Below are 26,444 nucleotides of genomic sequence, written 5' to 3'. Positions count from 1 at the left end.
TGTTAATAAAGATAGTGAACAGCTAGCACTGAGAAGATCTAAAAGATTACACGCTATGTAAAAAAAAGAATTGAATCAGAAGAAACGCATATACTTTTTCTTTGTCAAGTTGAATTGACAGAAATGTTGTAAGTCCAACTTAAAGTAAGTGATTTCATATACACTGTTCATGTACATAACCCTGATAGCCTAGATGGTGTGTCTTTTCCTTCAGAACTTGAACGTCACACAACACATGAAACGTGCTCTTGGCCGCGCCCCTTAGTAGTAGGGCGGGGAGACACCGTTGTTTGGTCTCTGTTGATGTCAAAAAGTTACACAAGCGAGGGATGATTTTACAACAGGACAGTTTCACAACTGTCAATGAGGCTTCATCATCTCACCCATCTATCACTTCTACCGGTCATAAACCTGTGACCACTGAGCTTTCTTTATCACAGGAACAAACACCTTGTTAGAGGAAAATCATTAGACAGAGTGGTCCATACCTTTGAAAAAAAACCGTCAAAGAAACACGCCTTTCTCGTGTTTCACAAGCCTGTTTGAATGCCGACTGACCAGACTTGATTGGGAATACACCGGCATGTTAACTTGATTGTCTCGGTCGCATACAAGAAGCCCAAAGCCGTCTGTGTGTCCGCTGCGTTTACACCTCTCACATTGGGGACCATCGTGGACTGAGAAGACTGTACCTACAAAACAAACATCACAACCATGGAATTGAGTTCGGTGATTTTAACGACCGGGGGCTCCGTCGGGTTTTTCAGACTTGTCAACGCGGGGGTCGACAGGCTCCCCATGCCTGAATCCGCTTGCAGGAATGCATGGAAATGGAGAAACATCGCTACATCCTTTGTGCACAGTTTTATCACAGCGATATGGGCAGTGCTTTGGTAAGTTAAACCACACAAAAGCAGTTTAATTCAGTTATTAGTGAAACCAGGATCCGAGCGGAAATGATTTGCTTATAGATGTTCAGGTGCATGGTTTCATAAATGGACGCTGTTTGTTTTTTTTCGCGCGGTTTATTCAAAATCTCATTAATTATAACTTTACTTTTTTCCCCATGTAATTTGATTTTGACAGTATTTGACGTTATTTTATTAACTCTTGCTTTTTTTTCTATGTTAGTTTCCCATATCACCTACCAGTATTAATAACTTCAGAGGAAATTACTGAATGACTGGCACTCATAACCTGAAATCCTGATTAAAATTCAAGTTGACTTTATTGATTGTAAATATATCACTAAAAGATTTCCTTTGTCATTCTTTATCTGAACTCCTGTTTTCTTTTCCTTTCAGCTTTTTCCGTCACCCACAGATGGCCGAAGATTTGATAGAAACCTACTCCGCCTTTTCTCATGCCTTGGTGTCGTTTTCCATCGGTGAGTTTCCTCTCAACACTTCGACTATGCTGGATTACTAATTGTGCTCTTATCTGAATGGGAGGATGGTGGTGATTGATGGTGAAGGGAAGGGCAGGAGAGTGAGTGAGTGCACCCATATAGGCTGTAATCACAAGGGACAAAAAAAGGAAGTGACATTATCCATCCCAGGCTCATTTTCCTTCATGGTGTCCCGGCTGTTTTAGGTCAAGGAACATTATATTAAGTAATGTAAATGTTAATTGGCTTAATAAGTCGGATAAGAGACACTTTAAGTGATATAATGTCTATAGCTGTTTTCTTTTATGGTGTTTGCATTACCTGAAGTCTTTATGGAAAGTTTTAGAGGTTGGGTCTGAGTAATTTACCCCATTTAAACCAGAAAACACAGAGAGGAGGGTATGACATGCAAAATTAAACAATTCACACTTTCATCCATGTGACCATGCAACATGTGCTGTAACCATCCAGCCAACAATGCACTCCTGGAGTTATTAATGAGAATCCATAATATAGGCTCCCAAGAAATGATCACCTTCTCCCCCTAAACAAAATTAGAGACTTGAATAAATTAGATTTTTCCTAATTGCATTAACTTTTTCTGAAATCTAAGAGCGTGTGTTACCCCACATTCTCAAAATAGCTACTCCCCCTGTTTTCAGTTTTCTGGGGCAGTAGCACGTGAGCGCTCTTAAATGCACTTTATTGGATCTGTGCCGCCAACAAGTGCTCCCCGAGGATTCCCAGGATGTTTGACATTCTTTCAGGAAGCCCGGCCCTGGAAGCTGGCAAAGCAAGGAGCAGCGTCGGTATGTGAAGATCAATGGGGGGCATTATTATCAGTCCCAGGCACCAGGCGTAACCCCGTACGGTCACGTGACATCACCAAGTCAGCTACTACGCAAAAAGTCAGTCAATTTATGCAAGACTTCCAAATCGGATGCCAGTGGTAACAGTACAGGGAGTCATCGTCAGGAAAACAAGTGGAGTGATTTTTCCGAACCCTCCCACCAGAGAGTGGTGTGATTCTGAGGCTTCAGCAAATATGAGTTTTTACATTCAGGCGGGCGCTCTGTGACACCACACTGAAAACCTCACAGTGACATGCCATAAATGAATCCGCACTTGCTGAATGGGATCATGTGCAGTGCCTAGAGCAATGTTTTGCAGAGGAGCCTATAATGGTTAATGTATTGTTTGAGTAAAGCTGTTTTTCATGTGCTTCTAACATGCTGGAAGTGATAAGTAAATACTTCTCCGTGGGCATATATTGTTGATGCAGTATAACATATTACCCATAATGCCCTGCCATCCAAGTTTACACAGTCCGCAGATACAGAAAGCCCCAGTAGTGAGATGTTTACATGCTGCAGTAACTTGGCAGACTGAGCCTGAGCCAGTGTCTTAATCCAGTTTCTGAGACTTAACTGGGTCCTTTCAACAGGGATGTGATGTTGGCATATATCAGCCCGAAACCCGCGTGTTTGACTAACTGGTTTAAGAAAGGAATTTCCCCATCTTGTAAACAAACCCGTGAATCTCACACTAGAGCAAACCATGCTTAAAAAAGAAAATATTTATATTAAAATACATTCTTCTTTCCACTCTGTTTGTTTTAAATACAGACGTGTCAGACTGATTCATTATAAAAACAATAGATAAGAGACTTCAGTGAGTTATCACTTGTATTTAACCAGTCGCACGCTCAAATTGGCTGTTTATGGCACAACTTGACCCCTACTTAACCTCTTATTAAAACAAAAGCTATTGTTAAAAACCACATGGAGTTTCCTCTGTCCATTGTCAGTGCTCTTATGAAACAATATGAACTGTTCTGGAGTCCAGATAAACCAATCAAATACTTTTGATAATCATTTATTCTCTGACAAGTCCATTTGATTATGGTGCAACAAACCCAAACATCGTCTGGTGTCAAATTTCCAACATAATGAGGTTAATTCCAGTCTCACCAAAGCCCCGCGCTCCCTCGCACCCGTTCGTCCCCGTCCGCAACACTTCATTATTTCGCCAGCTTTGTGAATAGCCGTCACCATGGATACAGCTGGTGGAGGGGAAGGGGTGGAGGTTGGTGGATATGAATAGCCCTTCTCCAAGAGACGTCTTGGTTGCTATTGCTGTCGTCATTAAGGCACGGCCTCCCCCCTCGCCGCACTTGATAAGCTTTAGGCTTCTGTTGTCAAAAGAATCAGTCGTGATTTGGTTGATTAATGAATGAATGAATGAACGTAAAGATATAAACAATGGGCTCAATGCTTTTTATCTCCACAGGTTACTTCATCTATGACTTCTCTGACATGGTGCTGAACCAGAAGCTGAGTCAGTCCTGGGAGCTCCTCTTTCATCACCTGGTGGTAGGTGTTTCAAAGATTATCGTCATGGTTAAAAATGAGGTCTGGATCGAGGTCTGGATCGAGGTCAAGATGTTTCACCCTGACTTAGGATCTCTAACCTTTGAATCTGTGAAAGAAATACAAATCATGCACCAAAAACCCAACACACCTGTCGCTGGAAAGACAAAATACCCGTCTTTCTTGTCTAGTGACAAAGCACAAGTGAGGGAGGAACAAAGACACAATCATTCCAAAGTGACAGCCCCCACACCTCCCCTCCTCCGCCAAGCATTCAACCTCCTTTCATGCCTTGAGAAAGTTCAACACCGCCCAGCTTCGTTAGTATTTTGCCATCCACTAAACCACAGCACTGTTTCTGGAAGATTCCCATCAGAGCCTGTTATCTTCATGGCACGGTAACCTGTAGCAGGTGGGGTCAGATCTGTTAACCCTTCCTTATTCCTGCTTTTAAACCTCATTAAATAGATGCCATTATAGAACTACATCCAGATAAGATTGTTTCTCTCTCTCTGCTTCCGGCTGTGTGACCTACATCCAAAAGCGTATTCATGAAGTGTATCGCTATCTGTTTATTACTCACCTTATGAAAGCTGTTTATGTTTAATATGTGTGTTATGGTGTTACCTCATAAATGGTGTCAAATATTTGAAGTATTTGAAAAATATTTCCTTGCATGATTAAGAAACTCGGCTAATGAGGATGCGGCTCGTGCTGCATAAAGAAATAAATGTATTGCATATCATCCTTCCGGTTACATCAGCAGGTATGGCTGCATTCTTTATATATAAATGCAGACATAGCGGTGTGTCAAAGTAAAAATAGTTACAATGTCATATGGACTTGCATCCTGTCCCCTTAAGAGTAACATTTTGGTGTTTCAAGTTTGTTCTCTGATACATATTTTCTTGTACATTTACTTTAAAAATTGATAATTCAAACCGCTTTTCACTTTCTCTCCAACACAAGCATAAAGAGGATTTTCACCATTTTTTTCTCCCATTTTGCCAGAAAACACTGGCCCTCTTTGACTGCCAAATTCTAGTTTTGTTGTTAATTGTAGCACCTTTCTACTTAAGTCAAATGTCAATGTTCTCACTCATGATGCTCCAGGTTGCCTGGGAATGCACCAGGTATGTGTGGTGAGGATTGTGCCAGCCACTGACTTCCAGGGACCTTTTGTTTCTCGACAAGGTTAAAGGCACAGCTGAGTGTACTTTTGCCAGGTGAAACCCAAGTGTTTTAGTGGTGGCTACGAGTAATCGAGGATTAATAGTGGGAACCAGATCCAACACTTGTTGTGGGAGGCAAAGGCCTGACAGAGTTTGACAGTAGATAGCTGTATCCGCTGTTTTCTGAAAGTCTTCTTTTTTCTCCTTCACTTCCTGGAAACGGAGTGAATGGACGCTTTGGCCCGGCCAGCTGGCCTCGGATTGTCACTTGAGTGTAGGAGGGACAAGACTTTTTTATGTATTCACATTGCTGTGTTTCTCAGCAAGCTTACTCTCGTCCTCTGTTTCCTTTTGTACCATCATCAAGGCTTTCATTCATTCTCTTCAATCCTTTTTGCTCAATGATTTCCCTTTACTCGCTATCTTGTCCTCATCTGGCCCCTTTCTTTTTTATTTAGCTGGCTTTTTTTATCGATCTTAACATACAACTTTTCTAACTTTTTATTGTGTTAAAGCTTCATATAGTGTCGTAAATAAATATAACAATTTCAAGGCTTGAAAAATATTGTGAATATACCGTAACTATGGTCGTCATGCGAGGTCCCAGGGCTTTCCCAGTGGGTGTAGCGTTGGACCATGCAGGTCCAGCTGGTCATACAGTCAGGAGCAGGAGGTTGATCTCTATTTAATCTCCTCCACATATTGGCAGCCCACTGATTCACCCCTGGCCCCTGACTCTCATCCACTATGTATACCATGTGTACATATAATAAATTCTTCTTGCAATCTGTATTTCTACAATCTGCTCTGAGGGTTTGCGCTTCCTCCATCACATAGTAAAACAGTAGGAGGTGTACCAGGAGTTTTGTTGATCCCTGTTGGAGCAGTCCAGGAGGAATAATGAAGGCAAACATTCCATGGAAAGTTTTTTTCCCTTCTTATTGACTGGAGTGAGGATTAGCTTCTTACCTCTGTCTGAGAAACATGTGGGCCCTGCCACACTCACTCACGCCTGATGAGATCCTGTCAGCCGTTACCTTGTTTTCTTTGGAAAAACAGGACGTGCTGGTAGTTGTGACAGAAATAGGGCGTCTTATTCTGAGGAGATTAAATGATAACATGCAGGGCTTTAAAAAAGTGAGCATAACTGTGACATTTGTTTTTATTCTACTGTTTAAAAAAAGGGTTAAAAGGAGTGTTTGCCATTGTTTGAGCTGGACTAACAGCGCGTGTGGTTAATGTAAAACCAGGGTTTGTTTGCCGTTCTTGTAAAAATCCCTCGTCCCCGTGTTGAGTCTGTTTCAGCCTCCTTTGCCCACGACTCTCGGAAATAGTGATCTTATAATTAAAAATATGAGCCAGACGAGAAGGATGCCAAGCAGAGGCAGAAGGACACATTATTCTTTCCATGAAGAATGAAGCATGTGAAGGTCCAATGTTCCTTCTGAGATTTGTATCCAGAGTACACAGTGGAAACACCAAGTGAATCCTTTTTGCTCTCTCTGTGCTCTCACTGCGGTTTGAAACTTTGAGGCATGTTTGCTGTTTTCGTCCATTAATGTCTCTCATCCCTCTTTCATTAGGCAGAATTCAATTATCTCTGTACAGAGGAGCTGAGGCTGACACTCCTAAAGCAGATCAGGGCGGCTCAGGTTAATGAGATATTTGAGGAGACGTGCTGTTTCCAATCACAGCTGCCCTTCTCTGGCTGCTCTAAATCTATACATGTAGTCTCTGAAACTCTCATAATATAAAAGAACACTTAAACCTTAAAGGGATAGTGGGGTTGTATGAGGTACTTATCAATAATAAGTGTACGTACAGTAGATGACAGTCAGCACAGCCTCTGTTAGGAGGAGCCGGACGGATCTCCTACACGGACGCTAAGCTAAGCACCACTGCAGACAGGGCCAAGATTACCAGGTAATTTAGCCTCTTAAAGTTGCAATCTTCACGCCAACACTGAGACAGCTCCACGTCTGCACCGAGCATTTTTCTGAGGAGGATTATGAAAAACCAACGCCGAATAATCCTTCCAACCCCACTTCAAAAAATCCGAACTATCCCTTTAATCTACACATTTCTTTTAATTAATTCCCCAGCTGTCTTCTGCTATTACCAAATGTTATCAATAATCAGCCTCAGTGATCATAAATGCAGCTAGAACTTGAACTGTTGCACAAATCCATCAGCTTTTCTTTGGTTCAAATTGGTTAAATGGGTTTTTAATGAAAGTTTTAATGATAAATTTTGATTTTACTATTACAAAAACTTGATGAGCAGTAAAGCCACCATAGCAGGGGTTACATCATTAAGCCTGCATGGATCCATGTGCATCAGCTTCAACAATCTGGATACCGGATTTTTGAATTTTCTCACATTCCTCTTCACAGATTTACTCCGGCTTTTGTAAACATTTTCAAATCAATTTACAGATTGGAAATGAGCTTTAAATCCAAAGTTTTGTTTGGCATTTCCAAGAACTTCTATATTGTTTTCTAAAGCCATTTAGCTGCCTAAATAATGTCATTGCAAGTGCTTAAACAGGTTTACAACAAGTATGTCTCTATATTTGGTTCATACCATTGTCCTCTAAAAAGCTTACTCACAGCATGGAGCTGCCATCGTGCGTAATTGTTGTGATGATGATAAATGAGAGATGTGAGTGTGTACTGTTAAACGTAACACTTTGAGTTATTTTTAGAAAGAGGGGTTTCTTCTTCTCCCACCTCCTGCCGGTGGATGCCTCACAGTAATTTGTCAGAAAACAAGCATAAAGAATCCAGTGCACTGATTTGAGTTCATCACTGAAAAAGCAGCTCATGTTTGTTTTCCTCTTTACAACCTGGAAATCCTCTTAGCTGCTCACGCTCAGATTTGCCGTGTTTTCAGATTCAACCTCTTCAGGTTCATCCTGTAGTAACCTCAGACATGAATGGAACTTGTCTCTGTTTACCAGCATGAAAATAGATATATGTGGAGGTTTGTTGGCAGAGCATGAAACTGTGTCACATAGCTGACAGGGAATGTCACTTTCCAAAGCAGGAACATGCTGTATTGGTCGTCGGCCAAGCTGTCATTGGTGTGACAACACATGTCACTGGAATTCGGTTTCTGCCCTGGATCTCTGCACCGTCGAACCTGACGATCCTGTACGCCTGTACGCCTTTCACTCCATCACTGCTCTTTGTCTCGATTCAGGTTCTCCCTCCACTGGCTACTGGTTTTTAATGGCCTGGTTTTGTCTTATAGCCTAATGTGAAAGAAGAACAGGCAAACGTAAAGAGTAGCAAGATTTGAATGAGGTCTCCATTGTTGCCCAATTTATACAAACATATCAGCTGTGCCTCCTTCTTTTGTGGTTGATTTGTTATTGACAAGAACATTAACAAGCATGTTTATTACTCTTTATTATACCCTTGTGTTGTGTTTTGATGCTTCAATTAGGCAGGGTCTCTTTATATTTTACAGCAGCAGTTTGTCTTTTATAAAAGTGTGGCATGTTTTTGTTTTTGCTCGCCAGCCCAGAGATATATTTCCAGCCATCTTCACTCCTCCCTTTTGATCCACACGTCGGTGTCACAAACCACATGGTTACTTTTAAATCTCCAGTGTCAACATCGTGTTTGCAAAGCATGCGCTGCTGGAGCCCCAGTTGTTTTTGCTGAAGTTTTATAGGAATGTACAGTACAGGCGGATACAACAACAACAGTATATCTTAACACACTGAGGGTAATGATCGCCCATGAGAGGGAAGACCGGGACACATATTGCAAAACAGAAAAAGGAATGTGTGCTGGAGTGTTTTGGCGGGGAAACACTGTGGGGTGTGTGTGCGTGTGTTGTGGCAGTCTCATCTTTTGGCGGGGAATCCCATGAGGGTCCCCCTATTCAGATGTGTTTATCCAGACATCTGGTCTACACATGAACCTCGAGCTCTCTGGAGACACACACACACATGAAGCAAACCTCCAGCTTCCTGAGAGGGCTTCTGCAAATGTGCGCACCCCCTCGAAACATTTCTTTGAGCAGCTCCGCTCCATACATCACACACACTGCCTTGTTCTCAACCCCCCCTTCTCCCTGTATGGCGCCCAAACATCTCCCCCATCCCCCCCCTCAACCACCCACTCTGTGCAGCTTTTAACGCCCCCTCACATGGCTAACAGCCAATGAGAGCCTCCGCGCTCCTGTACTGTTATATCTTGTTTTTGTGCTATTTTCCCCTCGTTTTACGACTGTCTGACAAAGAGGAATTTCCTTCTCCCTTATTTTTGTGTTGCATACATGTGATGCAAAGGCCACAAATGGAAAGTCTGCAGATTGATGGATACAGATGTTGATGTGAGGCAGTGAAACGCTGCTATTAGAAGCCTGAAAAATGCCTTGAACTTTCAGGATGTGTGTCTATAATGTGTGTTTTTATAAATCAGGAAGATACTTGCTGACATGATGTAATAATACAACTCTTAACAAGAGGGAAACATTTCAGAATCTGCACAAAATATGTGTATTTCAAAGTGAAAAAGCTTGGACAACATTGTTAATCCCATCACAGTGCATGTCAGGGTTAAGGAATGTGAAGTAGAAATAAGCCGTACAGATGCAGGTGCCCTCCATCCAAAGCAGAGCAGGTTACTGTAAACAAGCTTTATATTTCTTCAGCCTACAGATGGACAGCAGAAAAGAGCAGTCTTGTTACACACACACACACACACACACACACACACACTTGCCTTGCTGTCCAAAAAAGGCAGAAGGCTGGAAAAGCAAAGTGCCCTAAAGAGGCAGAGACATTTGTTTGCAGTTGGCATAACAACCAGGAATGCCGTTTGTTGAGGCATCTATCCATCTGCAGGTTTAGAGGAGTTGACACTCACTAAACTACTTATGATTGCTAAAAAAATAAAAAATAAAGGTGGGGCAAAGGAGGCACCGTGCATTTGTTGTCCCTGAGTTACCACACCTAATAACTGAGAAGGATTAAACAGATAGAGAACACACTTGGCTGTGATCCAGCCACTGAGGGAATACCAGAGTACTTGCGTATGATTCCAAAAGCAGCGTGGGCGGGAGTGCAAGCATGTGAGAGTACAGCGTAGGAACAACCTCACATTGAACATTTGTAGTAAGTGGAGTTAACCATTTTGTTTTTGTACGTTGCACACGAATCTGAGATATCTCCAGTAACTGTCGGAGGCATCCCCTAGAATTCCTGGCTGATAAAGTGCTTTAACTTAAACAAATTTATACCAATATTTAGTATAGTGACTGATGTAAATGCTATGTAAAGGCTTGTTAATCTCATATCTGCACAGTTGAGGATCCAGCACTAACTTAGCTAAGCTTAGCAACAACAGAAAATGGGGGGGAAACTGCATTCCCAGCCCTGTGCAGTATAACTAACGTCCATCTACTAGCACCGCTTGTTTTGTCTCATTTGTTTAATCCTCATAAGTTCAAAATATGGTTTTAAAAGTGTTAAAACCACATTTTGTCCTTCATATGGTTATTACGCTAGATTTTTTACTAGCGCAGTACCTTCAAGCTAGCTTTTTTTTATGTGTTTTCAGTGTTTGTGCTAAGCTAACCGAACTGGCTGCTGGCTGTGGCTCTATTTTACACTACAAACAGAAGGAGGATGCTATCAGTCTTTACACTTGACTCTCAGAAAGGCAGTAAGCGGATTTCCCCAAATTGTGGATATTCAGGATATTTATTCAAAAATAATATAAATATAATATCATCAGATCTCAAGAGCGTTCTGGTGTTAGCTTTCTGGTCCTAAGTAGTAGAGATGGGAGGTTCGAGTCTTTTTACTAACTCGAGTTTGTATGAGTCACTCACTGAAGAGAGTCAGGCTTTCGAGGCACTTGAGTCAGTTACCTAGAGCTTGAATCTCCGATCGGCCCAAGCGCTAATAGAGCATGCGCTCTCCGCTAACATTAATGGAGATTAAATTACTTGTTTGTGTTTGGACCTAACTAATCAATTTCTGATAGTAAAGCGAGTCATTTCACAGGTCGTTTTTCCGTGATTATGTGCCGGCTTTTCGTGCCCTGTTCAACCTGGAAGTTGTACTTACACGGTTTAACCACTATGTTATTTTGTCTAAAGCTCGGTGCTGTGCCAGGGGGCTTAAAGGACCCGTTTCAGAGCTGCCAACTCGAGTTGACAGCTGAATTGTGCGCGTACGTGCGTTCGCCGGACTGTGGGAGCGAGCACTGAGTTAACACAAGCGCCCAAGTGGTTGTTTTTCTTACAGGGCTCGGCTTATACGGTGGTCTCGCCTCAATCTCGCAGTTTGCAGTGGCTAGTAGCAGGCAGGAGGGGTGAGTCAGTGGAGATGAGGACTCGTGGCTCCCGAGTCAGTAAAAAGAGTTGTTTATTTCAAACGATTGACCGGTCTCAGAGCTTCAAACGATTGACTCATGACTCGCGCATCACTACTAATTAGCACCAAGATGCATTACAAAATCTTTTACTGACTTATATCTTTCCTTGTCTCCTCTGAGCATTGAGGCATTGGCAGAGACATACAGTGCACTTATGGTACAAACTACTGCTCCTCTTTCACACCCGGTGCCTGAATACCTCAAGTGACCACGATTCACTAAAACACACCTGTTAACTGTCATGGAGCCTCACCATAATGTCTGATGTTAAGATGAGGAAAAAGACTCATTTATTCAGCCTGTACTTGAAATACCTCACATACCTTTACAAATGAATATCCACACATCGCTAATCGATCATATTTGCTCAGAATAATTGTGTCTGGCACATCCGGTGAAAATCTGAACAGATGTTTGTGACAGCGAGGCTCGGAAATTGAGTGCTGTGCTGCAGTCAGCTGACGGGAGTCAATGCAGGTCTCATGATAATAGTTATGAACACCATCCCTCTGTCCTCCAGATAATATTGTGTATGTGTCCTTTCAAACTCATGTGTTTGTGTGTAATCTTTAGGGTCTCATGTTTCCACGCTGCACATCCTTCCCTCCACTTTCTCTCGTAGACTTTGAGCCTTTTGTAAAGAAGGCCCTCCCACCTCCTCATCACACCACTGCTGGTCTGCCTATGGCCAGATGGCTGACATGTCTCTGTTGAGCTTCCTGTTAGTCTCCATCTAATTCACTTGGCTGCCTTATAGCCCCTTATGAGCAGTAATAAGGAAGCTCTGCCTGCGACAGTGTTATAGCATACTTATGTTTGAATAATGTGTATGTATCAGTGCAGACATTTTGGAGCAGTAAATAATTAACAAATCCATTCACAACTGTCGCTTTGTATCTATCTATCTATCACTGTAGTATGAGAACCAAACTAAAAGGTTCAGCCAGTCTGTGTCCCAGATAATGACAGGTGGGTTAGCTTCACCTGTGCTCTGCGGTGTCTCTTCTTTCTGTATTTGCTTGTAATTTGGCTAGATTCCCTTTTTTCCGGCCCAAACAAGACACTACAGTTTTGGTTAGCATCTCCTGTTGGTAAATGGTTTGCCATCACAATACATCACTGATGTTCAGACAGGCCAGGCAGCAGGAGCGTGGACCAACTGGATTTCATGCAGGGGGAGATTTATGGATGAATGGAAAGTTGAACCTTGCTTACTCAGCATTTGACTTCCTAGTTATAATTGTTGCATAAATTGTTGTGACATTGTTTATGACTCATGTATCTTTGAAGGCTGTATTTAAGGAGTGGAAGTAAGTGTTCATTATTTTTGGCCACCAGGGTCAGCCCTACAAATGGGTCTGCATGTGACTGACTGACTGACTGAGTGAGTAACGGTACTTTCAAAGCCGTAGAGAGAGAGAGTTGCGACATCGCAATGGCGGCTCATGGAGCATATTGGACCTCCACTGACGCGACTCTCTGTCTATGCAGCTCCGGATACTTTGTTCGGGTAGTAGGCGGGGCTGCTCCTCCGCTGTCCTCACCTACGTCCGCAGCGCGCACCTGCTTTCACACACGTTGTCATCGACCTCATACGGACAGTCCTTGTAACACATTGCCCACAAAGGCACGCATTGACCTGATGCGTTTCAGCCACATACTGTTTTGACCTAGTCTTGTTTTATAACTTTATTCCTGATAAATGGAGAAATTTCCAAAGTAGTATACAGATCCTTAAAGAAACTATCGGGCATACTTACAAGAAAAAACAACAACATAATAAATGGGTAATACCAACAACCAACAACAGCCTAATTATATCTTCACAGCCAATGTCCAATTCCATAAACTGCGTTTATCGAGATCAAAGCTCCCATGAGGAACTTTTGCTTTGTGTCGATCTTGGTGACCCCTGTGGACAAAGTGGTACCTCTCATCTAGTATTTTTAACACAAAATCCCATCCTGCTTTCTTTAAAATTTCACTACAACGTATCACTCGCTCTGAATCTTTGCTGTGTAAAATATAGAAAAAAAGGCTGATTTGGCTGCATGAAGTTAACCGCCTTGTCTGACACCTACCCCCCCAGCAGTGGTTGCAGGCATTAAAAATAACTATATAGAAATAATCAACCTTGTCGCTGTCGGTCTGTTTGCTTTTGTAGGTCATATAGAGACATCCAAACTAATTTCAGTATGTTTCATAACCAGAAAAAAACTCCTTACAGGAGCTTTAAGTAGGCATCGGAAGATGTCCTGATTATCCTTGCCAAAGTAATACACCATCATATCCTGATAATCATCTTTATAATATGCAGCTGGACTTATCTTGATTGTGTTTTATCGCAGTTTGTGATAAAATCCTAAAAAGTCACATCCCTAATTGGCATTTTGCTGCAGGTGAGAAACAATTGTCCTAGATGCCACATTTGTGACAATCATATAATGAAATTGTTTGTTGTTTTTAACAATTATATTCAAACTATACTTTTTTTAAACTGGTATAATTTTTTAAGCCACATGACACACAGTAAGCAAACCTTTGTATTCATATTTAGGCTCTAGTTAAAACCGTAAAGCCTGCTGTGGTCAAAAAAGGACAACACGCACTTTTTCCCCATGTGTCAGCGCTGATGTTGACATATCCTAAATATCTGTGGTTTTATTTTCTAACACTTTAACTCTCTAACTCTCTGCTGTTAATTTTGTCTTGCGTGTTTTTTTCTCTTCGTGATTTCTCTGATATGAACACTTTGATGCAGTAACAAGGTGAAGTAGTAAATATTTGGAATATATATTTATATAATATATCTAATAGTCTAAACAAATATGGGTGTGGATGTGTTGTCATAAGCTTGTCTGCAAGTCTTACGTGAAGATACTGGTGTCTCAAACAGGTGTGTCTGCTTGTGTGTGCTCAGTTTTGGGATGTCTTGGGGTGTTGCTATCACACCTCCTGATACTAAACCTGCTTTCGAAGTGTTTAGAGAAAGTCTCCCTGACCTTGGACCCCTGCTGCCCTGAGGTAGGAGAGGTTTGTGTGTGTGAACATGTCATACATACAAAAACTGGTGTGTCAAGGTTTCCTGTGTACTTCCTGGCTTGATGACCTCCCTCGCCTTCCTAACCTCCCTTTATCTTTTTTTTCCCTCACATGGTGTAATTATCTTTCATCACTCGCTTTGTCCATTGTTATAAAACGGGTGTGTTGGTGCCGAACTTGAAATTCTCACGACTGAGACGGCTTGTGAGTAAACAGCTGGGGGGTGGTAAACTGGTTTGACATGGAAATCCTTAATTACCCTTGTACCTGTCCAGACTGTTGTAAAGGAGCAGACACGAGACATGACACAGGTTAAGGATAAGCATGGGATGTGAATACCTGCTGAATCAGGCATGTAAAAGAAGTGTGTGAATGTGGAAGATATAAAATGTCAAACAAATCAAAAGATCGTAAAGAGAGAGGGGGATTGCGAACAGGGCTGTCTGACCAGGTAAAGGCTTAATAGGTGATCCAACATCCTGCTAATGACCAGGGACGTTGGAGCTATTTTCTGGGAGGGGGTGCTGTGTGGAATGCATCAACCTGGTGCAATTTGAGTGCAAAATGAATAACCTAGATGTATGAAGAACTTTGTGCTCTTGTAAACAATTGAAATCATCTGACAAATAGCCTAAACTGTCCACACTTTTGCTGCCTGATCAACTGAACGCGCATGCTGTCATGCACATGTCACACTCGACAAGTACTTTATTACGTACTATGCCTTTTGCCTGCATTGACCAAAATGAGCGCAGTTTATGTAACTCAAATGCAGCATTGCACTTATCACATGTTGCCAAAATAGTTTAAAGGCATATGAAAGCATATATTCTATGAAAAACGAATGTAGGCAAAAATCTGTAAACATCTAAACCAGCCTACTGAGCCAGGATAACCGCTGCTGCCCCTGTTGCTGTCGGCCAACTGGCACAGATCTGGGCGGTTCGAGGGCCGGTGTCTACTTGTCAGCTGAGGTTCCTGTTTCTCTCTCTCTCAGGCGCTCAGCTGGCTCAGAGGGAGGTTTGGAAAATAAATCAAAAATCCGTTCTTGGACAGTACTGAAGCCTAATTTGCCCCGACTTGCTAGCTTACCAGGTCGCGTCAAAGGTTTGTGCACGCATACAAAATCCAGCCAGAAGCGCCATAGCGACGGCCCTGACAACGGCACGTTGATTGACACACATACAGACGAATACGTGTTGAATTCAGACGTGTGGTGTTTTTTGATTGGTTTAGGTAATAATCAGTGGGACAGCACATGAAAAACGTCTATGTAAGCGCTGAAAACAAGACGAGCATCCCCTCACACCTACTTCCAACTTCTGTACTTAATGACCCTTAGAATAGATGGCTTACCACATGGGCAAAGGGGCACATGCCCAGGGCCGTAAGGCAATGGGGGGCCTGTGCCCTTAAGAAAGAATTTTTTTTTTTTTTTTACGTGTAAATTTTTGTTTTGAAAATATTTTTTTTCTTGTTTAGTTATTTTGACAATGTTGCTTGAATAAAATGTCTGTCATTATGTCTATGTTCCATTGACTTTATTCCATAGACATAAAGACATAATGAGGTAGGTTGGGAAGTACGTGAACTTCCTTTTTCGCAGTCAAAATAACATTTTGAAAATGGAGAAACATATACTCAGCGGGTTGGCAAAACTCAAACTAAAGAGAGAAAGATGCTGACCCATGATTATGACATTTTTCAACAAAAAACAAGTGGAGGGTGATGGTGATACTTTGAGCAGGGGGGGGTTGTGCTACAGCGCTACCTTCCGGGGGCCTTGATGCTAATGGAGTGCCGACTAACAGGGGATGACGTGAATGCTAAAGCCTCCACTGCAAGCCTAAGGTCACAGGAAGACTGCACCGTTGAGACATGTGGTGGTGACGCAGTGCGCGTGGACTAGGCTTATTTGCGTTTGCATAGGGCCCGTGGCAATTTAGGGCCCGTGGTCATGATAATCCATCCATGGGCTGCAGATACTGAAAAGTCATGCAGGATCATCTCCAGCGCTATACTAACGCTGCATTTCCATCAAACGCTTTGGGTGTAGTACCTGTGAAATCTGACCTACATGTACTTTAACTTTTGATCTCTTTTGGTTTCAGCTACAGACATAACTCTTAAACATACGCTTGGGTTGTTCATGGTGGAAATACCCGCAGACTGGTTTTATCTGTATCATACACAACTTAAAAAACAAACAAACACTCTAATGTTTATGAATCTGAACTGAACCAGAAGAAAATGAAAGTTAATACAGGATATGACATAACTAGTTGTCGCCTGTCCTCCATCAAATATTTGGGTGGATGGGTGCAGCCTGTTTGTCCACATTTTACTACAGTCTAAACTAATGCTGCAGTTATGCTTCAGCAACACACTCAGGTTTTATGTACAATTTTTAAAGAAAATTCTCCAAACTACCTGGAGCATGACGACCAAAATGTTTCCCAGAAAAGTCTGTTTCAGTCTTAAATATGGCCACCTAGCTTACTGCAGTGTCAGATCATGTCCATGGGCTCCCGGCTTTCATAATTTTTTTATGTCCAAAATAAACAGTATTTCATAAAACAACTTCAGGATAGTTACAGCAAACATTATATTTGTAAAGTAAAACAGTAGATTGGTTTTTCAAACCAATGAAAAAGTAGAAATGATGCTGTTTACCTTTGGGTGTAACCACATGGTAAGCAGCCTTCTCACCTCTCAGGTGTTGTCATTCTCAGAATTCATGTTTGGATCTTAACTAATCCTTTTGTCAGCCTTCTCTGGCTCTGGTATTCCTGTCAGCTTACCTCCTGAATAATCATTCTCAAGTGGCTCAATTCAAAAGCAAAGATGTTATCAATACCTGCCATCTTTAAGCAAACTTTATCGTGTGAACTTTACCCCACTTTTTGGTTGACCTGCACTCAGTGCTGCTGTTTCTTTGACACTATACGTCTGTGTAAAGGATAAGGATGGAGGTGCTTTTTCTGTTCAGGTCACGCCTTGTTCATTTGCCTACCTCCTTGCTCCCTGGGTCTCCCCCATGAAAGTGGGATGTGAAGGTCCCTCACCAGGGTGCAGAGAACGTCTAATTGAGCCCACAGGGAGAGAATGCAAGGCACAAACACCCCACCTTGTTTTTCAGACCTTAAATAACGGCTTGAACAGTAGGTTAATGTATATGAGTGCAGTCCAAAGGTTAAATACAAGTCTCTCTGTCTTCTGTCACCCGAGTTAAAATCTTAAGTCCCACCCAACTACGTCCCTATACCACAAATACTCACTATCTCTTAATAATGAAGGTTGTTGATCTGACTGCATGTATTTGATGTTTTAGTCGACAGCATCTGTGTTAACGTCCTGCCAATCAGCGTGAAAGCCGGGCTTCGGAGAGCTTACGAGGCAAATCCAGCAAATGCTGAATCACTCTGATCACCAGATACATCCAGGGTCTGTCGGGGGGATTACTGTGGTTCCACCTCAGCTTTGGGTGCTGACATCAGTACAGGGAGTGTAGGGTGTGTGGACTGGCCTCTGTCTCTAATGGATGGCTAAGTGAGGCCCTGTGTGTGGTCACAAACAGCAATCAGGATGAGTTTTGGCTGCCTATATCTGGTTGGCTGCTGAGCCGTATGAGGTCATGTCGCCTGATGATTGTGGTACATATCTGTGGGTAGCTTTGAAAAGGTGAAGTTTGACAGAGGTGAAGGTGTCTGTTACATATGCCAACTTTTTTGCACGTTACATATCATTGTTTTTGACCCGTGAGCTGCTGTGTTATCAATGTTTATACACCCACCATAAAACTAGATGCACATGCAGGAAGTAAGAAGTCTACTGATGTAACGTAGTGCCCCAATTTGACGTTATTCAACCTTCTTTACAACATACGATCTTTTTTAGTTAATCATCTAATCTTCAGCTTGTGTAAGGGTTTGTTTTGACCTCCTGGGCCACGCTCTATAGCGTTTTATCTTCTCAGATCAGATTAGCCTTCAGATTAGCCCCTCTGAAGACCCATGGTAGATTTCACTGAAGCCTTGCTTCCGCTGTGCAGGTACATATAGAAGTTAATCCACATGTACGGTCTTGTTTTTCAGAGGTCAGGGTTAGAGATAAGGGCTCCGAGAGTTGTTGGTGTCTTTGCCTCTGCTTTGGGTTCAAACCAACGTGGATGTTTGTTTCTGTAACACACACACACACACACCACCCCTTCACGTGTTGTTTTTGCTGTTGGTGTTGTGGTTGTAAACAGAAAAGAGCATCCATGTATATGCTTTCATCCTTTTTATCTTGTCTCATCACCAGTCTGCTCTCATCTCGGCTGAAAACAAACTTTTAAAAAAATGTGATCCTCATGTTTGTGAAGAGTTTTGTTGGATTCGTATTCAGTCGGAGATTGTTAATTTGTAAGTGTATGTTCGTGCTAAGATAACACTCTAGTGCTTGAATCTTTCAGTTATTGAAAATGTAGCCTGATGTGTGATGTATCCAAAGGCCAAAGAATCTATAACCTCCTGCTGTGTCTTCTGTTGTTGTACATCTGCATCAGTCACGACATCGAGGATTTGTTCGTCATTAGAGATTAGGGCTGTTGAAATTCGATATATCGTTCAAACCTGGTGAAATATTAATGTTTCAAACTGTTATGATGTGATCGAATTCAATATTGAAGAGCAGCAGATAACGCCTGCCCACGAACAGTATTCGTCCCCATCCCTGCAACTAACACCTTGTCTTTTCTCTTTATAAAGACCGGATACTACAGGTAAGAGTGCTGTATCTTAGGTGGGAAAAAAGTGGCCTGACTCTGGACTTGACTTGCCCAGGAAAAAATGACTCAAGACTTGGACCAAATGACTTGAGACTTACTTGGGACTTTCGCAAAGATGACTTTTGTGCTGCTATTAAAAAAGATTCCAGTATGCTAGACACCTTCCCTGTGAGGAATAAAAGTGAAGCAACAGGTGTTAAATAGTTTCATCATATCGTCAGTCAGCTTTGTTTGCTTTGTAAGGACTAAACTATTGAAGTGCAGGTACTTTCTTACCCATTCACTGGACTGGAATATAAACTGCAGTAATCACATCACACATAGTTTTGTACGTTTGTTGTTCCCTGCCTCAGTGACTTTGATTAAAGGATGTCATGAACAACCTTTGAGGTGTTTTCAGACGCACCACCTGTATCACCTCTCATACGGGCACCTGTCGTCCTGCTTTGGTGGAATCTCACAGGAGAATGACCGACCAACGCAGCAGCGTGGTCTCACATACCTGTTAGTTTGAACTGAAAAGCCCTGTTTCCTGTTGACATAACTGCTTCCCTCCCAACACAGTAGGCTATGATTAGAAAGGCTAAATGCAGTACTTTCACTGTCGTCATTGTACTTGTTCATCGGCATTGTTCGTCATTGTTACCTGACAACAGTTAAAGAGTTGATTTGATGTGTGGGAGTCAGAGTCACGATGATCAGAGCCCATATTTGTACAGAAGTGAAATTATGTTTTTCCCCTGTAGTTAGCAAGCTGGCCCGAGGATGGAGATGTCTCTTTGTCTAACAACACATTACACCTGTGTTTACAGGAAGCAAGTGACCTGGTCCAGTGAGGGAAACCTTTTGAACTTTGACCCTTTTAAAAACCAAGGACACGTCCATTAACGAGGATACAGGCCAGTTAGGGGTTGTTTGCTGCTGGCTTTCCTCACATGGCCTCGTGCCTGGCCTACTGTAGAGCGTCACATGATTGCTGTTCAAGGGGGCATCCTGTGACCTCAGAAAACACAAACACAAGATGCTTCTTCAAATGAGCCATGGCTGATGGTAAAGGTCATTTTCTCACACCAAAGGGTGTCTCATGACCTGCACTAACTGACTAAAGACTTTCTTTGAACTCGTCTTCTTCTATCTTCCCTTCACTGCCTCCATCCACTCCGAGTCTAAAAAGTAAAGTAAAAGCTGTCTGACCACAGTTTGTCCTCCTGCGGCTCTCCGCTTGTGCTCTGAGTGTGAATGAAGCTGGTGAATGTGGCGGTGTGGGAGCGATGCCAGCTCCCGTGGAGAGTTTGGCTGAACAGAATGTTTTGGTATAAACACGTTTCTGTCATCCAAAATTTCACACCTGGACACACAGCTGCTGTGAACGTGTTAGACAGCAGGTTTCACCTCTGTCACAAAGTATGACACACTGTAGACCTATAATTCTTTCCCCTGACTGTACAGAGTAATGTCGGCGGACAAGATCTGTTGAGGCGTCTGTGTTTACAAGTTTCAGACTGGATCTGAGTGGTGCTGCTGCCATCTTGTGGAGGGTTTTCTGCTGGTTACCAAACAGACTTTCATAAGCATGGCTCAGCAGGAATGAGTCACGGGAGTGTTGTCCTTCAGCATGGTCATTAAGTAATAGTGAGAAGTGAGAGCGTGCGTTCCAACATCAGATACAAAAGAGAGTACAATATGAAAGTGAAATAATCTTAAAATTATTGCTAATTTTCTGGTTTGTCCGACTACTTCTTTTAACAGAAATTAAAACTTGCACCCGCGTTGAAACATATTAACTTATAAGAGATGCAGGAGCTTGTTTGCATACATTTGCAAAAAGCTGGTACTGCTGTCATGTTGACCTTTATCCACTTGTCATATAAGCAATATCCATCTCTAAAAACACAATCTGAAGATAAGCTTCTTAAAGTGTAAACTGTAGGGTAACCTGTTCATACCTGTCAGACTGAAAACACTTGGTTGGTGCATCCCTGTGTTTCCACTATCTTTGGAAATAAGATCAAGCAGCATCGTGCGTAAAACATAGAGATGATTTGATACCATTTTTTTCTTTCCAACACAAATTTAGACACTTTAGAAGTGGCTGATACGAGTACCCCTCAGATACGTAAGGGATAATGTACAGTGAGCAGGTTGTTGGAACCCTGACAGGGTGAGCAAGGACCACAACGTGAAGCATAAATGATTGATTTAGAAATGATCATATTTCTGTTTCCATTTTAAAATAACCCGTTACACTCACAGTTAGAGCTGCGTCCATAGCAACGGTTAACTCTAGCCTTCTTAAAAAGGGCTCAGGTAACTACTTTTACTCACTTTAAATGAAAACATTTCCACTGATGGTGAAGTAAGACAGATGGAACAGGACCGCGTCTTGTCACTGTCAGTCTGTTGACATTTTCTTTTCCTTTCACCGTCTTTAAACACCGCTGTATCCCACACTGTGCTCCGTTTAATGTTTACTTCATGTGCTGTCTTCAGTTTTGTAGATCTCTCTGCCGTAGCCTTCAGTTTGTGCATCTTTTTGCCTTTATTGCTTTCTCTCCACTGTTTTCGTCTCTTGTCTTTTTTTCCCTCTGTAAACAGACTGATATAAAATTAACCGGACTTTCAACAGATTGATATGATTACAGTTAGTCCTCCAGATTGTGTGATTTGAGCCGCATCCCTAGCAACGCTCTGTTCTTCATAGCAACGCTCTGTTATCAAGAAATAGCAGACCTCGGAATGCCGTAATTGACCGAGAATCAAGTATTTAACACAGCCGTGTAATAACATATTATATATTCTCTCTCAAAAAGTTATTATAGTTAAGTTATACATATTTGTGGGCCTACTAATTTCTGGAATCTGATCGGTGCATTAACTGACACACTCGCTGAAGCCCCATACCACATTTTATCAATCAGTCAATCAGGAAAAACTTCCTTTAAACAGGCCGAAACCTCGAGCAGCACCAGACTCCTTGGTGGCAAGCCATCAGCCGGGACCGGATTTTAGGCAGTCTCAGAACAACTCTAGTTAAACATACTGTCCACTACTTATTGTAAACATTGTATTTATTTTATTGGCCACACCCATCCTAACCCCCCTCCTCCTTATCTTCCTCTGTAGGTGATCACCTGTTTCGGCCTCTCCGTGCTCTCTTGTAACTACGTTGGCTTTGCCGTTGTGGCCCTGCTGGTGGAGATAAACTCTGTCTTCCTCCATCTGAGGCAAATGCTGCGCATGGCCGGCATCGCCACCGGCACGCTGTACCGGGTCAACAGCATGATCAACCTGGGCACATACGTGGTGTTCCGCATCAACACGTTGGCCTGGATGACCCGCTGGCTGGTGCTCAACAGGGACAATGTGCCCTTGCTGGCCTACACGCTGGGTAGCGTGGGCATGGCCATCATGACGGCCATGAACATCGTCCTGTTTTATCGCCTGCTCAGGAGCGACTTCTTGAAGAGCAGCACCCGGGAGACCAAGAAAGAGAAGGAGATGTAGAGAGGAGAGGAGGAAGGGACACAAGAAAGATTCATAAACACTCCTGTTTGTTACTGTACGTTAATGCCCTGTGACTGAGGTGTGGTACTCTCTGTTTTATGTGTGATTTACTCAAAGCTAAGCGATAGGGGGATCTTTCCATCTGTCAAACTGTACAGGTACATGCAGACCAGGTGTAATCAGCAGCCTTACTTGAAACACAGATCACACCCAGCCATTATGCTAAAAGCTACATTCAGTTGTAATTTAAACTTCTGTACCTGTGTGGTCCAGTGGTCCTTAAGTGCCATTAGTGGATCTCAAATGGTCAATGGATTCTTTATAAGAACAACGTAAGGCCTCGTAAAATGACACCAGGCGCCTTTTTATCCTGCAGGGTGTTTCTGCTAAACCTGTTCTGAAATGTAGCTTATAAAGACGCAAACCCTCCAACGCTCATATGCTTCCATAGAAAACAATTAAAATCTAGTTATATCATAGTAAGAACATTATATTCATTATGTACATTTTATACTGTTGTGGGTTATTTACAGCAACCACTGAGTTTAAAACAATCAGTGGACTCAAGTCTTCTTGTTGTTTAACACTCGCGCTGCAGAGGTGAATATATCTTTTATTCTCCAACAAATCACCTCAACTAAAAAACGCCTGCTACCTCAGAAAGCTTGTAACACTTTAACAGACTCTGCCTCTTTCTAACACAAGCTTAGCTTCACTGTTTGGCAGGTTCTTTGTTATAAAAAAGAAAAACATAAAGATATATGAAGATAATGTTTGTCTATAAAGTAAGGATATAAAAGCATCTACCAATCCAATGTTAGAAACACTAAATATTTTTTATTGGCGTTTCATTAGAATAGATCACTGTCAACTGTCAAATTATAGTGTGACATCTCGGAATTGGAAGAATTAGAAGACCTTCTATCTGCCGTCACCGATGACATTAATGATTTAATAGTTTAAACGTATTCTTTAGTGGTCCGTGGTAGTGTATAGTCTGCAGTAGGAGCTTTCAGACAGGAGAACGTTGTTATTCTCCGTTTGACCTTTGGAGGGCAGCAAACTCCTCAACATCACCTCAGTGAGATCAACACAGACAAGAACACCAAACGTGTCTTATTTTGTAACACCTTTATAGATCTGTACCTCGAACTTTTAATTTGAAGTTGCCAAAAAAGTGGTGATAGGTTCAGAGAATTTCCCGAGGAGCAAACAGGTCTGAGATCTGTGAATACAGCAAACTGTAAAACACACGGCCAATATGAGGCTTCACACTCTTTTGGTTATGTTGTTGCTTTTTTGTGTATATTTTTGGGGGGTTGAGTTTTGTATATTTCTAATTTATTTGTACTAAAAAGAAGTTATTGATTTAAGATAAAAAATAGACACAATGTTAAATGAATTTCCCTGTTGATTATCGTGAAAATGAAATGATTGTGTAAGTCATGTTTTTGCCACTTTGGGTCTTAATTTTGTTTGTTTTCCAAGCTCATATATTCCATAGTTCACAGTAATCTCAGTTTGACAGTCAGGCTGTAAACAGACTGTACTTGCTTGCAGTTGAAATACAATTTTAAACACAAATTATGAGCTCAGTATCAGCAGTTAGCATTTAAATGCAGCTGATTAAGTGACACAAAGTTTAACTTTTTGTCCAAGATTAAATCAAAGACATCACCGCACTAATGAAACAGCACTGTTTGGGAGGACGTCAGTAAAGTTTGAATTGTTATCGTGGCTGATTCCCAGATGCTTTAGTTAGATCAAATGTAATAGTGCAGTAGTAAATTTATATTGTGAATGTAGGTTTGATTTTTAGGGCAGCTTAACTTTGCGGTTAAAGACAACTGGTGACAATTGAAGTTCTTTCTAACGAGCAAAAAGCTTATGTTTGTGAATGTGTTGTACATGGCTGTAATGTTATTGAGATTATAATGTATGATTTGTTAATTTTGTTGCTGTGTGCTTTTCAGGAATTGTGATGAAACATAGCAGCCAAGTTGAGATTGCCTCCTCATGCTAATGTCGTAGTGACACTGAGGAGTCTTAGGCCAAAAACAGCTACTGTACTGCTCTCTACACTCCAACTCCTCCTCTCTTAGCTCCCCTTGACTTAAAACTTTGACTGTCCAAACACCACAGGAAGAAGCTACGGTTTTACATTTGTGGATAGTGGACACAAGGAAATCTATATGCAGATCTAATTGCAGAGAAAGAGGCAGTGGCTATGAACTCCCTTTGCCATGCTGTACACAATAAATGGTGGTGGTTGGCTACATTAACTCTAATCTTTTTTAATAGCTCCATTAGTCATGGGTGAGAAAATATCAAATCCTTTACCACTACCTGCCAAGACACGTTTTATTTCCTCTGGTGTTGCTGAAACACTGTCCATTGTTTGTTATTAAATAGTTATGACAGCAAAGATATTGACACTGTGCAGCTTGTTTGGGACGTCAAGGGGAAAAACAAGGATCACCAAAGCCAACGAGAACAACTTTGGTCTTGAAAACAAAAGTCCTCTGCTTTCTCTGAGCGTCAAACTGTCACTTTTCACAGGATTTTGTCTTTATGTGTAAATATGACTTATTTTTTCATGTTGTGGCAGAGATGGTTTTGTAATTATAACTCCAATTTATATGTTTATATGATAACATTATTTGTTTAACGTGCAAATAAAGATCAAAATTATACATTTTATGTTTTCCTTTGACAGACGACATTGCTTAAGAATAACACATTGTGGTGGGATAAAGCACCTATGGGTAACAGTAGCAATACCAAAAGGTAAAAAATGTATTAATACAATCACTATTTTACTGTAGTAAAAGTACAGAGTATCAGCAAGATGTGTTGGAATATCAAAATTAAATGCACTCATGCAGGGTTCATAGACCCTGTTACATTATTACTGATACGCTAATATGTTAGCAACATTCAAATGTAATAGCCTATCCAGAAAAAGTACTGTTGCCTTGTTTCTTGAGCTCATCACTAGTTATGTTTGTGAAATAGTAAAACCTTAAAAACTAGCCTCTCATTTGCCTCTGAGATGTTATGGTGTACAGGTATAAAGAAGCATAAACTGGAAGTATATTTAAAGTACCTTTAATTTGTACCTAAGTTATTTAAATTTACTGCAGCATCCTGAGCTAGTCTCTGTCCATGATGAAGAATTCTATTGAAAAAAACTTTATTAATCCCACTAGAAAATTACAAATCAAATCACGATGTATAGACCAAAACTACCGTAAACAATTTAATTTAAAGAAAGTGAAATTTAAACGTGTTTGCTTTTAAGTCCCAATACGGTGTGTTTGTTTGTTTTTGACACGTTTACACTATTGTGTTTTCCTTTGTACGCGCACGCGCTTTTTAGCTATTGATCCTCCTCACGTAGCACGTACAGCTGATAGGGGCCGGTCCGTCCAATCAGCTGTGATGCTGACTCCGTCGTACGATATTCTCGCGTGTTCTGCTCGCGGTGCCTTGTTTTCATCATTTCCCAGCTCAGCCGTCCACAGCAGCCTGATATGTCAGTCGGTGGGCGAAGGAGGAAGGTGCGCAAGTAGAAAAAATGGGCTGCGCACTTCTCCCGCGGGCTTTCATATCGATCGATTTGACAACATCCTCATCGAAATGATGCTCGACGCAGATGTTGCAGCAAGGAGCGGTTTTGCTAGAGGAGCGCGGTGCTGTGCGTCGCCGTGTTAGTGCATTTTTACGCAGCTATTCATCCTCTTCGTCTTCTGATAAAACGGCGTCACATGCAGCTGAGAAGCGCTTTAACGCTTCAGATAAAATGTG

The 26,444-nt window shown here is 41.7% G+C and overlaps 1 protein-coding gene across 1 annotated transcript; it reads left to right on the top strand.

Annotated features, from left to right (window-relative positions):
• Nucleotides 1-360: 360 nt before the first annotated feature.
• On the top strand, nt 361-25,306 carry tlcd2 (TLC domain containing 2). Its single transcript, XM_069667976.1, has 4 exons — nt 361-893; nt 1,305-1,387; nt 3,677-3,759; nt 22,257-25,306. The coding sequence occupies exons 1-4, from the start codon at nt 715-717 to the stop codon at nt 22,635-22,637; spliced, it is 726 nt and encodes a 241-aa protein (XP_069524077.1). The 5' UTR covers nt 361-714; the 3' UTR covers nt 22,638-25,306.
• The last annotated feature ends 1,138 nt before the right edge of the window (nt 25,307-26,444 follow it).

Source organism: Semicossyphus pulcher, unplaced genomic scaffold (assembly GCF_022749685.1).
Source record: "Semicossyphus pulcher isolate SPU_LCO1_2020_fin unplaced genomic scaffold, fSemPul1.0.p SCAF_19, whole genome shotgun sequence".
Classification (NCBI taxonomy): Eukaryota; Metazoa; Chordata; class Actinopteri; order Labriformes; family Labridae; genus Semicossyphus; species Semicossyphus pulcher.
Note: the sequence above shows the minus strand (reverse complement) of the source record. Positions and strands in the feature narration are given on the sequence as shown.